This window comes from Alexandromys fortis, unplaced genomic scaffold (assembly GCF_014885135.2).
Source record: "Alexandromys fortis isolate MF-2015 unplaced genomic scaffold, M_Fortis_MF-2015_v1.1 scaffold_3, whole genome shotgun sequence".
Taxonomy (NCBI): domain Eukaryota; kingdom Metazoa; phylum Chordata; class Mammalia; order Rodentia; family Cricetidae; genus Alexandromys; species Alexandromys fortis.
The window spans coordinates 25705147-25718402 of record NW_026067909.1 but is presented as its reverse complement, the minus strand read 5'-3'; the positions used below and the strand labels follow the sequence as shown (position 1 = coordinate 25718402).

The window sequence follows — 13256 nt, the reverse complement described above, 5'->3', positions numbered from 1 at the left end:
GGGGGTACAGTAGGGAAGGACTCAGTTATTTTAAGGGGGATGTCACTGGGAGTTTGGCCGTGCTCCAGTGAGTATATGAGCAACACCAATTGGAGTGGTGTATCTTTTTTCTTTTTTTGCACGGGAGGTCACAAGGATAGGAGGATGGACCTAGGAATAATGGGAGGTGAGTGTGATTGGTATGCACTGTATAAAATTCTCAAATAATCAATAGAAGTATTATATTGAAAAAAGGAAAAATAAAAAAGCTTGCGTAATTGTCAGTATTCTCAGGACACCAAGTCTTCCAGCCCTGTTCACGTCACCAGAGCTTAAGCTCTGAGCCCAGCTGTGAACGTCCCGGAATGAGCTCTCAGAGAGTGAGGCATGCAGCTGGCCCACAGTGAGTGACTGGAGCTGTTTGGTTGTGGAGTGAATATGAGGCTCACAGTTGCCTTCACTCACAAAGACAAAAAGATGGACTACGTTATGTTGGGGTGTGCTTGGCAGAGGCCCCTCAGCCACCAGCTACAGACTCAAGAGTTCCTGTGCTTGTCAGGGAAGCAGTTGGGGTCTCCTGTTCCACACTCTGTGATAAGAATCTAGGCTTCCACCACCTCCCCTACCACAGTTTGGCATTGAATTGGTTCTTAGGCCCACAGGGATGGACCCCCATCGGTCACAACTCACTATGTGACACCTAGAGTCACAGCTGAGCCCTGGAGATCTTTCCAGGACACCTGTTTCCTTGCAGACAAGATGACTGAGTTCTTGCCTCTGTTCACATTGTTTGTATCTGCAAGTATGAAAATAAAAAGTCCTTATTGCTGGGCCACAGTGGTGTGAAGGATGAGTGTGAGTAGCCTGTGCCCCTAAGAAGATGATTTAAGTTGAAACAGATTCCTTACATATGAAGTATTTATGATAATACGCAACAAAGCCTGAGAAACAAATGCAACGGCTTTTTAAATGTTGGGCAGTTTCCCTGCAATTCAGTGTGGTAAGCAAAATTGTTTTTGTCTTCTTTTTTATGTTTTTTTTTTTTTTACTTATTTGTGTATAATTAACAAGTTTCCAAATGGAAATTCTTTCCTTCCCTGTGCTCCAATGTTGTCGAGCAGCATGCATTTCGCTGTGCTCCTCATCAGTCCCCCAGCACACCCCGCACACATTTAAGTCTTACCTAAAAGTTTATCTCAAAGGTGTACTTGACTTCTATATTTGAGGTTATCAAAGAGTCTAGAAACTTCCTGCTTGCACCCTCACTTACTTTAGTGATACTGCTTGTTTCCTGGCGTAATTATAGCCCTTCATGCTCTCAGCATGAGACCATGAAAGTCTATTGAAATAAAAGAATAACCAGAAAAAAAAGTGACACTGTTAAATTGTGGCATTGAAAAATAGCCCATCTTGGGCAGGGGAAGAAGGAAGACAGCTAATATATAGGAGTCTACGGGCCCACGCATGGCACAACTCCTGAGGTTGAGTGAAGCACAGAGGGGCACACTCAGCCCCAGGTGAAGGGATGCCAGCAGGGGGTGGCCACTCTCTCCTCTGAAGCGACTCTTTCAACCCTCTCACAGCTTAATGGGAGTAAAAGGCACAGCATCTGAGAGGTGCCCTTGCTGTGTTCTCACAGCTGACTCTAACTTAGCAAATCCGGGCCCTTGCAAGGACCTGAGAATAACAACAGCACAGTGTTCCATTGACAAATCAACCCTGTGACCTGAGAACTGATCCCTTCTCTCTGGAAGGAGAAGGGAGTGAGCTCCATGGTTTATGCCCTTTTATTTCAAAGCCTTGTTTATCACTGTCTTGGGGCTGAGTCTACCAATGTCTGCCTTCCTTTCCTAGGTCCTGGAAGGTCCTCAATTCCTTGAAATCGTTACTGAAGACAAGTCAGCTACTAGAGAAACATCAACATTAAGCATGCTTCTGCTAGAGCTGGGATCTGACCAGCTAGGACCTGGTATCCCACTGTTGTATGCTGAGACTCTGGCTCACCCAGAGTTTTGTTTATGCATAAGGGCTGGGCTCCGTTCATCACTCTATGAGATCTTTCCCCATCTAAGTGTGGTGACCACAGTTGACAACTAAAAATAACTAGAGAAAAGAGTGGGCAGGTTGTTCTGTCAGTTTTCACAGCTACTATTATGCATTACCATAACACTGAAGCAGCCAGAACAATCGGTGTCCTTGTATGCTCACACACGAGGAAACCACGCTGCAAATTAAATTATATTCTCAAGATACATGACTTAGCAGTGTTGGTCAATTGTTCCAGAGATGATTTCCAAGTCTACACAGGCGACTATGCAATGATTTCTCAGATAAACAGGATTAAATACTATGTAAGTAAAGGCATATCAATATGTCTATGTAAAATGGCATAAAGATAAATGGCTTGATCAATACAAGAGATGGTAAATATATACATAAATGATAAATAGGTGATAAGTAGATATTGATACACCATTCCTAGATGGTTGATAATAGAAGACAGATAAACACACATAAGCACACAGACAGATAGAAGATATAGACATATACTAGACAGACAGATGGTAGATATATAATAGACATAGAGATAGACACAAATGGACAGACACACAGACAAATAAATAGATTGAACATAACTAGCAGATAACAGATGCCAGGTAGCCTGGTGATGGGTTCCCTGGGATGAAAAGACTCCGTTTCAGTCTACAAAGTATTTTACCTTTAGAGTGTCACCTTCAAAGAGCTGAAAGGTCCGAGCTCTGAGATGGATCCCCTTGCCGGCTTCCGTTTCTATTTTATAGATACACTCATGGTTATTATCGTAATTGGATGGGAAATTTGGAGACAGTAATGTTCCTTCATTTCCTTTGACACTTGCTCCACATTCAGCTAAAATAAACAGGACATTAAAAAAGAGGATTCAAAAGTGGAATTATTGATTAAAGTAGATTAAAAACTCCAATGGCTCTCCAATATCTATCAATGTGCACCAGCTTTCCAAGGATATTCTCAAGAGAAGATCAGTGACAGGTTTTCAGTGCTTTACAACTCAGCTGGAAACACATCCCATTAATTTCATTTCCAGGTTTTTCCTATTTCCACTAACTATATGATTCTGCTACACCAACCCTGCACACTGCTAGGTAGAAGTTTTAGAATAAAATCAACATGCTCCAAGTGCCATGGTCTTCATCTTACCTCCTTTCTGACTCTTTATTGGCTCAGGCCAATTTGTCTGGTTTACTCCTATATTGGTGTAATTTTCCTCTGCTTAGGTTGTGTGACACCAACCAGGGTATGATAAAGGGGGAACCTAAAGGCAGACAAAGCCACCAAATTATTTGGTCACATGGCATAGAGCTCAGATTTCATTTGGGGATAGAAGAGCATTAGGTGACAGGGATTGACTGCTCTCCCTTTTCAGAATGGTAAAATGGAGTCACTAACTTCCAGCACCAAATCTGCATGAAATAATGGGACCCAACTTTCTAGGAAGCCTGAGGAAACCATATAAGTAAGTTTTCTCATCTATGGAAGTGAAGAATTTCAGTCAAGAACTCCCTCAGCTCTAAAATGTTGAAGGGAAAATAATTACCAATTACAAAGGTAGCAATGCTATCACCACCACTGCCACCACTACCACAGCCATTGCCATTATCATCATCAACATTATCCCCATCATCACCATCACCAACACCATCATCACTATCGTCATCGCCATCACGTTATCATCACTATTATCATCATCATCACCATCATCACCATCATCATCATCACCATCATCATCATCATCACCATCATCATCACCATCACATCATCATCATCACCATCACCATCACCATCACATCATCATCATCATCACCATCACCATCACCATCACATCATCATCATCATCACCATCACATTATCATCATCATCACCATCATCATCATCACCATCATCATCATCATCATCATCACCATCACATTATCATCATCATCACCATCATCATCATCACCATCATCATCATCTCTGCATGGGCAGTGTGTCTGGGGAGCCCAGGCCTCTGTCACATCAACTGCCTGGCGCTCTATTTGAAGTGGTTTATTTTCCTAGTTTCAGTCACAATGGAACAGGATTTCCCTGGCTCTCATACTGTTTACAACCGTCAAACTTTTAAGTGCATTGTGTTTGTTTGTTCTGTTTTTCCTCTCCATGACGAACTTGCCAGGTAGAGAATTTTTACAGGCTGAACAGTAACAATCTTAGGTAGGTGCAATCCATCATGCTAAGGTTATATTGTGACCTGCTTCAGGCAGACTGTTTAAAAATTAAGCCTATTCAGTCTGTAAAGATGGACACAGCAAATAAACTGGAAATATGCCAAAGAGCATGAGAGGACTCCTGAGCCCTGATGCTTCATCCCAGGGAGGAAATTGCTACAGAAAACAAAGCACCCACACTTAATAAGCAGGAGCTCCAATTTTCTCTCTGTAGAGGACAGTTCCTACCTCCCTTCCTCTCTGCCTGCCCCCATCCTCACGGGTATTTGCGGACTGCAGGTTTACAGTTTGCATCAGCTGACTAGACTTAGCCAGAACCTACCCCCTTGCCCTGTGGGTTCTACCCTAGAATGCACCAGAAACGTGGAAAGGATAAAGCCTCTCTGCTGCTCACACTGGGTATTTACACCTCGTATCCAGACGGTACACTGGAGAACTAAGCTTATGGAAACGAATCACGGACAGGCCATGAAATCTTTGCTAACATTTAAATTTAAAATTTGGTGTCTTGTTACATTGCGGTTTTCAACTGCATTTCTGTTAACACAAATGAAAACTAGTTATTTTCCTTTTTCTACGATAATAGTAAACAAAGTACATGAAAGATAAAAAACAAAGCAACAACAAAAACACGTGCTCAGAAGATTGCAAAGTTAACTGATCCGAGTGCTGAAAATTCTTTGTGCTTTGTTCAAGGAATCCACTGTGACCTCCTCATCATCACAGCAGCTAAATGTTTTCTTTTAAAGTCTTTTAAGATTTTTCTATAGTTCATTTAATATTTCCCTGAAGTTGTGGGATAGCCTATCCCTTGATACAAATCACTTTCTTTTTTACAGAGGACCCTAATAAAACAGTAATAAAAACTGAACTCCTTTTGAGAGCTTTAGTCTTAAATCGACTCAAATAAAAGGAGCTGTGGAGGGCTGGGATCAATCGACTCTGGCATTCATTCGTCTATGCAGGGTGTCACCCTGTGGATCCAGTGTTCTCATACTCCCAGAGCTGCTGCAGCAGATAATGCCTGCAAGGTCAAGCAACAGATCCCACAGATCTACACTGCTCAGATGCAGGCTGCAAGACCGACACCACGATTCTCACGAACAATCTATAGAGATTAACAAATATTCAATAATAAGAAAGCTATTTTGTTGGAGATGCTGATTCCTTAGTATTTGGTCATATGGAATATAGCTTTTCAATATGCCAGTGTGATACTTAAACTGGAGGCAGGCTTAAGCCACCTCATAGACTTGCTCCTCTGCATAGCACTGAGGCCATAAGGTCAGACAGGTCCCCGGTTTGAAGATGTGACCACTGGGAGAAGAGATATATGTCTGCAGCTATTATAATTTTGCACAAATTATGGTGGGGCCTCTGGGACTGTTGTGAAAAGGACAAAACTAATAATTCACTTTCATTTACATAGACACTTGATTTGGAGCAGGGGTATGGAGAACAGAAGAAGAAAAAAGCAGTAAAATAAAAGTAACAATATCTACTTCTTCATCACTCAAGGGCAATTTATCCTGACATTCAGATAAGCTGCGTACTTGTTCCCAGAACAGAGGAAGCCCTCCCCAATGAAACATAAGTCCTGTATTGACTCAAGGTGTCTAGAAATTGCATGAATGGGGCTATTCACTCAGTTTCTTTTCATAAACCCATTTCTCTAATTCATGTTATCATTGGATAAAGCATTATGAATAGACAGAAGTAAAAAATTCAGCTTTTTTTTTATAACAGTATGAATAAAGTGGCTGAAAAGATCGCTCAGTAAGTAGTTAAGAATACTTGCCCCTTTTGCAGGGGGCCAGGAGTTTCCAGCACCCACATTGAAAGGCTCAAAATTACAGTTAAGCCCAGCTCTGAGGAACCTGTCACCCTCTTCTGGCCTCCAGAGACACGTGCATTTATATGTTCATATACATATAGACACAAATAAATAAATAAATAAATAAATAAATAAATAAATAAATAAATAAATTTGTAAACACGTAATCAAGAGATATAAAGGAACTAAAGAATCAGGGGACAAAGACGATGACATCTAAAGAGAATGTCCAATGATTTCACAGTAAATTTAGTGCTAGAAGAAATACATAGAGTCAAAAATTCAGGCAGACTACTTTGTCTTTTCAGGCCTCTCTAAAGTATTTGTAACCACTGGACACTGGAGAATGTGTGAGGTTTTGTACCCTTGTAAAGGAACCTTTGTACAGAAAATATTGTTGGATGTGTGCTTCTATTAGAATATACATCTCATGTTCATTCATTTTAAATATGTCTGTACCATATCCTGTATAGTACGTATTTCCTAGATATACTCAGCCTGAAATCACTGGGGTGGATTGTAACTTTTGGCCAGGGACAAATCAATTTTATTTTCATAACAATTGATGAAAGGAAGAGAGAGTATTCCTGGAACTCTAGGACCATCATGGGTTTAAGAAGGTCTGTTGTATCCTTCTGATACTCTTAGGTTGCTCTTAGGGCTCCAGAGAAGGAACTATGATAGGTCCAAGGGATGATAATGAATCCAAGCGAATTCCTGACCCATGCCCACAGCACAAAGCCTTTCTTGGTTCAGGTAAAGACAAACTGAATGAAAACAGTACAAGCCTGGGTGAGTCTACCATGGCCATCACTAGGGGAAGGTTTTGTTTTTGAGTAAAATGGGAGGTGACTTAGCATGTTTCTATCAAGAGGTGAATAAAAGGTCTCAGGGGTCAGTGGGGACAGTCAGGGGTCAGTGCAGAGATGGCAGAGTCCCGAGAGCAGAGCTGACTCCTGAGCTGCATAGCCGAGGAACTCGTCGGAACTGGAAGCCAGTGAGCGTGGGCCACTAGAGCAGTGCCAGGTATGGCTCATGTCTGTTGGATTCAGTGTAGTGTGTGACACTCTATCAGAGCTGTCTTGCCACCTGCTGTGCTAGAAAGAAATCCAGTAGGAGCCGGCAATGTCCAAAAAGCTGAATAGAGAAGAAGCCAATGCATGGCCCCTGGAGGCTCTTCCCAGGGCTGTGGGTGCCTGAGAGCCAATGGCTTCTGCAAGCTATGGGATTTCCTGATGAGATTCTGCCTTAGCTGTCCTACCTTTAAGATACAGCCGCCAATATGATGCTTATTTCATAGACACACCACTAACTAAACACATTAAGACAGGCAAAGTTCACAGTACCCTCCAGACAGAGCTCAGTCATTATTTCATATTTAAGATAACCGCGTAAAATCTTGACTACCGAGAAAAACAGGGTTGTAATGATGGAAGGAAGTAAAAGAGCATAACACCTGACTGCCACAATCTCTAGGCTAATTGCTCGATTCTATTCAGGTGGGTTTCCCCAAAACTCAAACTGTTAACTCAAACTGTTAAAATATTTGAATGTGGAGAACTCATCCCGGAGAACTCTGGGAAATCCCCATAACAATGTCCAGATAGTCTTTGAAACTTGGGTGAGGTTTTTCAACACAGGATGAGAGTGGGGAAAGATGGGAAGAGGAAGAAACCACTTTTGATGTTGACAACTTTGTCTCCTGACTCCGTGGCTCATGAGAAGCCAAAGGCCACCACTGACTGTTGGACTCCAAGCATTCCTAAGTCATGCCCAGAATAGAAGAAACATGGCCATATTCTAATAACCTGGGGGATTTTCTCCTTATTCAGTTTCTCCAGGGCTCCCACTCCTGCTTCTGTTTTGTGACCTGGGGGTTTGGAATGACCCTTTGATCCACTTCTGTGAACCTGGGAGTCTTGAAGGATATCAGGGCTTATCTCTTGCATTCTTTTTTCTTTGTTAGGGTGCCTGTCTGTTTAAAGAACTGGTCCTGAGAAGACCATTGCTGAGTGTTGTGGTGGAGCAACAGGTGCCAGACTGTGTCTCAGGAATAATGACCAGGTCTTCAGGTGCCACAGAGGTCTTGGGCTGAAGCCAGAATGGCAATGGTGGCTCCACTCTTCCAGTCAATGCCCAATGGGAGTACAGTACCACTGCCCTGGACTATTGCACTGATGTAAGCCTGCCCTGAGAACCTCCTTGAAAATAACCCAAACAAAGGCCTGTATTAAACTGCGTAGCAGAACAACTGTCTGCCTTCTCACAGATGACAAACTCTCATCCCAACACTGGTGATGCTTCTTGGTCGGGATGTACAGCAAACACACAACCAAGGGCTCCAAGGGAAACAAAGGCATTATTATGAACTGCTCTTTGTCATCATAGGGAGTATGGATCTCAGCAACCGCAGAGCTGGTCTTACTATAGCATGTCTGCTAGTATTTCCCTTTCCTCATTTTCTGAGTTTATTATTGTTATTATTATTACTATTACACTTATGTTTCTGTGAAACTTCAGGGAGACCCTGGGCACATACTCCGGTCTCCTTTTTCTACTCACAGACCCTTCTAACTGACAGAGATACTGTTTACAGATGAGATAAATTAGGCTCCAGAAGCGAGGTAGGTCCCCACAGCCCAGGCGGGTCCAGCTTCACCTCTGTCTTTCCTGGCCAGCCCCCTCCCTGTTTCCTGACCCACTGCCCATGGATGAATGAAATGAAAGCGTGTGGCCACCTACCCACACACCTTGGCAGAGGTGCACTCCACACTCGGCGTCCCCCACCCAGGCAGGTAAGCTTGGTTGCACCTTCTAAACGGTATCCCTGGAAGCAGGTGAAAGCCAGCGTGTCACCCACACCAAACTGGAACCCAATTCTGCGGCTGAAGGCAGGGACTCCAGGGTCATCACAGGGCTCCAGGTCATATTCTGAAAGCAAAAAAGACAGGCCTGATAGTAAGCTTTCTCATCAGACTTTCCTTTACTGGCCTGCTCTCAGGCTGGCTCAGTCTGCTTTCTTAGACAGCCAGGACCATTTGCCTAGGGATGATCCTTTAGAAAGAGAGGTCCTCCTAAATTAAACAGAAATCAGGACAGGCCCACCCACAAGCCACTATATGATCCAAGAAATTTCTCAATTGGAGGGTCCCTTTTCCTAGGTGACTCTATGTTTTGTCAAGCTAATGATAAAAACTAAGCAGAAGAGAGATAAGGAAAGTTTAACTGAGGAATGCTCTTTACTGTAGGAAGAGCAGGGCCATTTCTCCCAAGGGAGCTGTGTGATCAAGTGGGAACCTTGACTGCGGTTTTATGGAAAGGTGCCTCTAATTTCTGGTTTCCAATCTCCAATTCTCCAATCTTTACATCTTAAAATAAGTATTGTCAACGAACACAAAGAGTAATCTAATTCGTTGGTGCTTTCCTTATTGCTTTATTTTCAAACCCAACTATTTTTTCATTCTTATCAGGTTATTAGAATTTTACTAAAATCTCACTGTAGAACACTCGACATAAGCTCCTCCTTCATTTCATCAAGTAACTGCTTAACCTCTGAGGTCTATACAGCCACTGTCACCTGCTTTGTTCTACACTTGGGGCAAATATCTGCTTTAGATCCAAAACACTCAAACTCAGCTCAGCATTGCGGGAGAGCACTTCCTAATTTGACCTGAGTCTACTATGCTCCAGAGAGGGAAAAGACGGGAAGGGTAACCCATTGAGCTCAAGAACGGGCAACCCAGAGACTCTGCAGGAAACACTGGAATGAAGACATCCCAACTCAGCAGACATTTCTGCCTGGGGTTATTTTCCTTCTTCCTGAAAAATGTGCTGCACACTCTGAAAATAAATGTTCTCTCCTTGTAAGAACAATGGGAAACTCTTTGCAAATACACTAGAGACACCTATGCTTTACCTACTACATTTTGTACAAAGGCACCCCAAAGAACTAAGAGTCTTTTCTTTCTGTCTACTTCATTTTGTAATTTATTCCTTAATTTTTTAAATATTTATTTCATTTTTATTTACATTTATGTTTGTGTGCATGTGCACATGTATAAGTGTATCCACAGAGGTCAAAGGAAGACATTGGATCCCCTCTAGAGTTACAAGTGACGGCGAACACATGAATGTTAGAACACTAACTCAGATCCTCTATAAGAGCAGCAAGTGATTTTAACCACTGGCCCACCTCTCCATCCCCTTATTTTGTAGTTTAGATGAAGCCCTCACTGTGTGCCTGTTAGAACAGAAAGGGTCTAATTTTATCCCATGGGAAATGGGGGGTGTATTAATTTCTGTTATCCATATACATAGCAGTGGTATCTCATATTTATTGCTATTTATTAAGTTTATCATGGTGTACACTTACATTGTGCATTCCCTGTATTTTTATTTCATAAAAGCATACTCATTTTATTTTATATGTATGATTGCTTGCCTGCATGCATACATATATATGGTGTGTGTGTGTACTTTTTTGTATGTGTGTATGTGTGTCTTGAGCCTATGGAAGTCAGAAGAGGTCATCAGATACCCTGAAATTGGAGTTATAGATGTTTGTGAGCTACCAACTGTGTGGAGAGAATTGAACCCAGGTCCTCTACAAGAGCAAAACATGCTCATAACTAAGGAGCCTTCTTTTCAGGGCCATTCTTTATAATTTTTACAACAGAAAGGAACTACATTGCTCTCTAGGTTTTACCTTCCTTTCAACTAAAAGGTTTTCATTTGGGAAATTATCTTCCTAATTTTTCTTCACTTGCTATCTCAGCTTTCCATGTTAGCATGGTCCTGTGTGCTTCGGGGCCTGCCTTACATGGAACATAGGAACCGGGTTCCACAAAGGCAGCTGACGCAGGGCCACGTCTCAGGGGGTTACAGTGCAGCTGTGGGCTGAGTCATTAAAGCACAATGAAAGAGCGAGTAATTTCTTCGAAGGATCCAGTGCTCACAGCTCAGCCATGGAAAGAGACACCATCCCCTATAGACACGTGTGTGGCCAAGTAAAGCAAATGAACAGTATGGAGATAGTCACTTCTGTAGGTGCTATGGTTGCAATATGTCCATTCATGGCCACTCTGGAATTCAATGGCCATTGTGACAGTACGTGAGGATGGAGAGGTGAGAGGTGGGGAGACCTCTCCCCATCAAATACAAGATGGCTCAGTGGTGCTAGAGCTGCAGGGGGCTCCTCGCACCAAGAGCCTGCTCAGCTCCACTTCTCCGTGTAGAAGCCTCCTTGATACTTTGCCTGGCACCCCGAGCTGAGCAGTACAAAAAACTGCATCAGGTCTACAGGATACAGTCTTACATTTCCGGCCATGGAATCACCAGCCTAAAAAATTGCACTCATCTAGTAATAGACAAAAGCCGCAAAAAAAACAAACAAACCAAAACCAAAACAACAACAACAAAAACCCAGAACCCACACTTTGCTGTGCAGTGACTTGTGTGATAAAGAGTGGATCAAGAAAAAAACAGTTGGGCTGAGGTTTAATTTTTGAAGTTTGTTGCTTTGGTCTGACAGACTGGTCCAAAGTTATAGCGTGGATGGGTACTGGGCATTTCTTTCCTGAAAGGGTTAAAACTTGTATGACAAGGGTGCAAGGGAGCCACCTGGCTTCCCTGCTGCTGTGATGACACAGCGCAGAAGCTGCAATAGATGGCAGAACTTAGTGCTGAGTCCTCCTAGCAAGCAGAACTTGAGGGTGGAATGCTTATTCCTCCCCAGAGCCTCAGCCGTTCTGTGATAGCAGCACAGATGGACTGAGGCACACATCCAAAGACCCGACCGTCAGCTGTGCACTGGGAGCAATAGAATTAAGAAACAGATGGGGAAAGATGAATGAAAACTGCACAGACCCCTGGGCAATGTCTGTGGAAGGCAGCCACGGGCCTCGCCGCCATCTCCTTCTCTTGAGTATTCTATTTAAACTCATTATAGATCAGGATGCAAGAACATAGACAGGAGGGAAATTCCCATGGTGACCATAAGAGATCCTCTAAGGAAACTATGGGAGAGGGATTCAGGCACCACCACGAGGAGACTGAAGTCTATCATTGATACAGTGGCCAATAACAATATTATTATGACTATAGTAAACTTTCAAGAAATTTGAGCCAGTCTTCAGAGCCTCTTTTGTTCTTAAACATAGCAAGAAAACCAGCAGAATCAAATTAAGGTAACTGAAGCTCTTTGAAATTAGAAAACTATCCTTAAGGAGAACTGTTAGAGAGTTGTTCCATTTTAGATAAAATAACTTCATGTAGTGAGTGATGACCCCTCCACGTGACAAATGGGCCACAGAGCTGCTAGGGAGCCAGCAGGACTCTTCTATCTATGCAATATAAGATGAATCATCAAATATTACAACAATCACTAAGTGCCCCAGTAGGGTTTATGGAATTTAGTCTTAAGGAGATCCTCTACACAGAAGAAATCACAGATAATTAAGGTGCTCACAGACCATATTATAAAGCTGAATTACTTCTGAGCCATGAAGGATGAAATGTGGGGTTTTGGTCGGAGCATTGAGTGTGTCAGCACACGTGAGTGTAATTGTTCACCCCATTGGTGGTTAGAGGTCACTTCCTGTCAGTGGGGCGTGTAGATAATGGAAGAAGAGTGAGGATGAAGATGAGTGCTCTTCACGTTGACCAGTATTTTCCTCATCTCTAAGAAGACTACCTATGTCAAAGCATCACAGATTATGCAATCTCACCTATGCAAATCATGCCAGATGCAGCAGATATTCCACACACACCACCTCCCACGGAATGCAAGAAAAAAATGTTTCTTGACTCTGGCAGGAGATTGCCACCATGCATAATTCTGATAAAGGAACTAACACGCTGTCCTTTTCTGTGTGTGAGTGATTCTCTACTGGAGGGGCCAGAATCCATGACAGCTGCCCCTAAACATTGATCCCAAGGAGTGGGGTTTGCTCAGAGCTGGTGGAACTGATAAGGAGAAGTGAGCAAGGACACCTTTTCAGGAAATAGTTGTATTTACCAATTTCCAAAGAAGAGAATGTATGTGTAATGCAAGGCTGAAAGGCATAGAGAGAGGAAGAAGAGATGAAGAGAGAGATAGAGAGAAACTGAGACACAGGACACAGGACACAGGACACAGGACACAGGAGAGAGAGAGAGAGAGAGAGAGAGAGAGAGAGAGAGAG

At 42.8% G+C, this 13256-nt stretch overlaps 1 protein-coding gene across 1 annotated transcript in view; it reads right to left on the bottom strand.

The window, feature by feature from the left end:
• Positions 1-13256, bottom strand: part of Csmd1 (CUB and Sushi multiple domains 1) — a 1119426-nt gene that overhangs the window by 227713 nt on the left and 878457 nt on the right. Inside the window, exons 22-23 of the mRNA XM_050136505.1 lie at positions 8818-9006; positions 2699-2868 (exon numbers count right to left, since the gene is read on the bottom strand). Of these exons, the coding sequence (XP_049992462.1) occupies positions 2699-2868; positions 8818-9006 (359 nt within the window). The remainder of the gene's footprint in view (positions 1-2698; positions 2869-8817; positions 9007-13256) is intronic.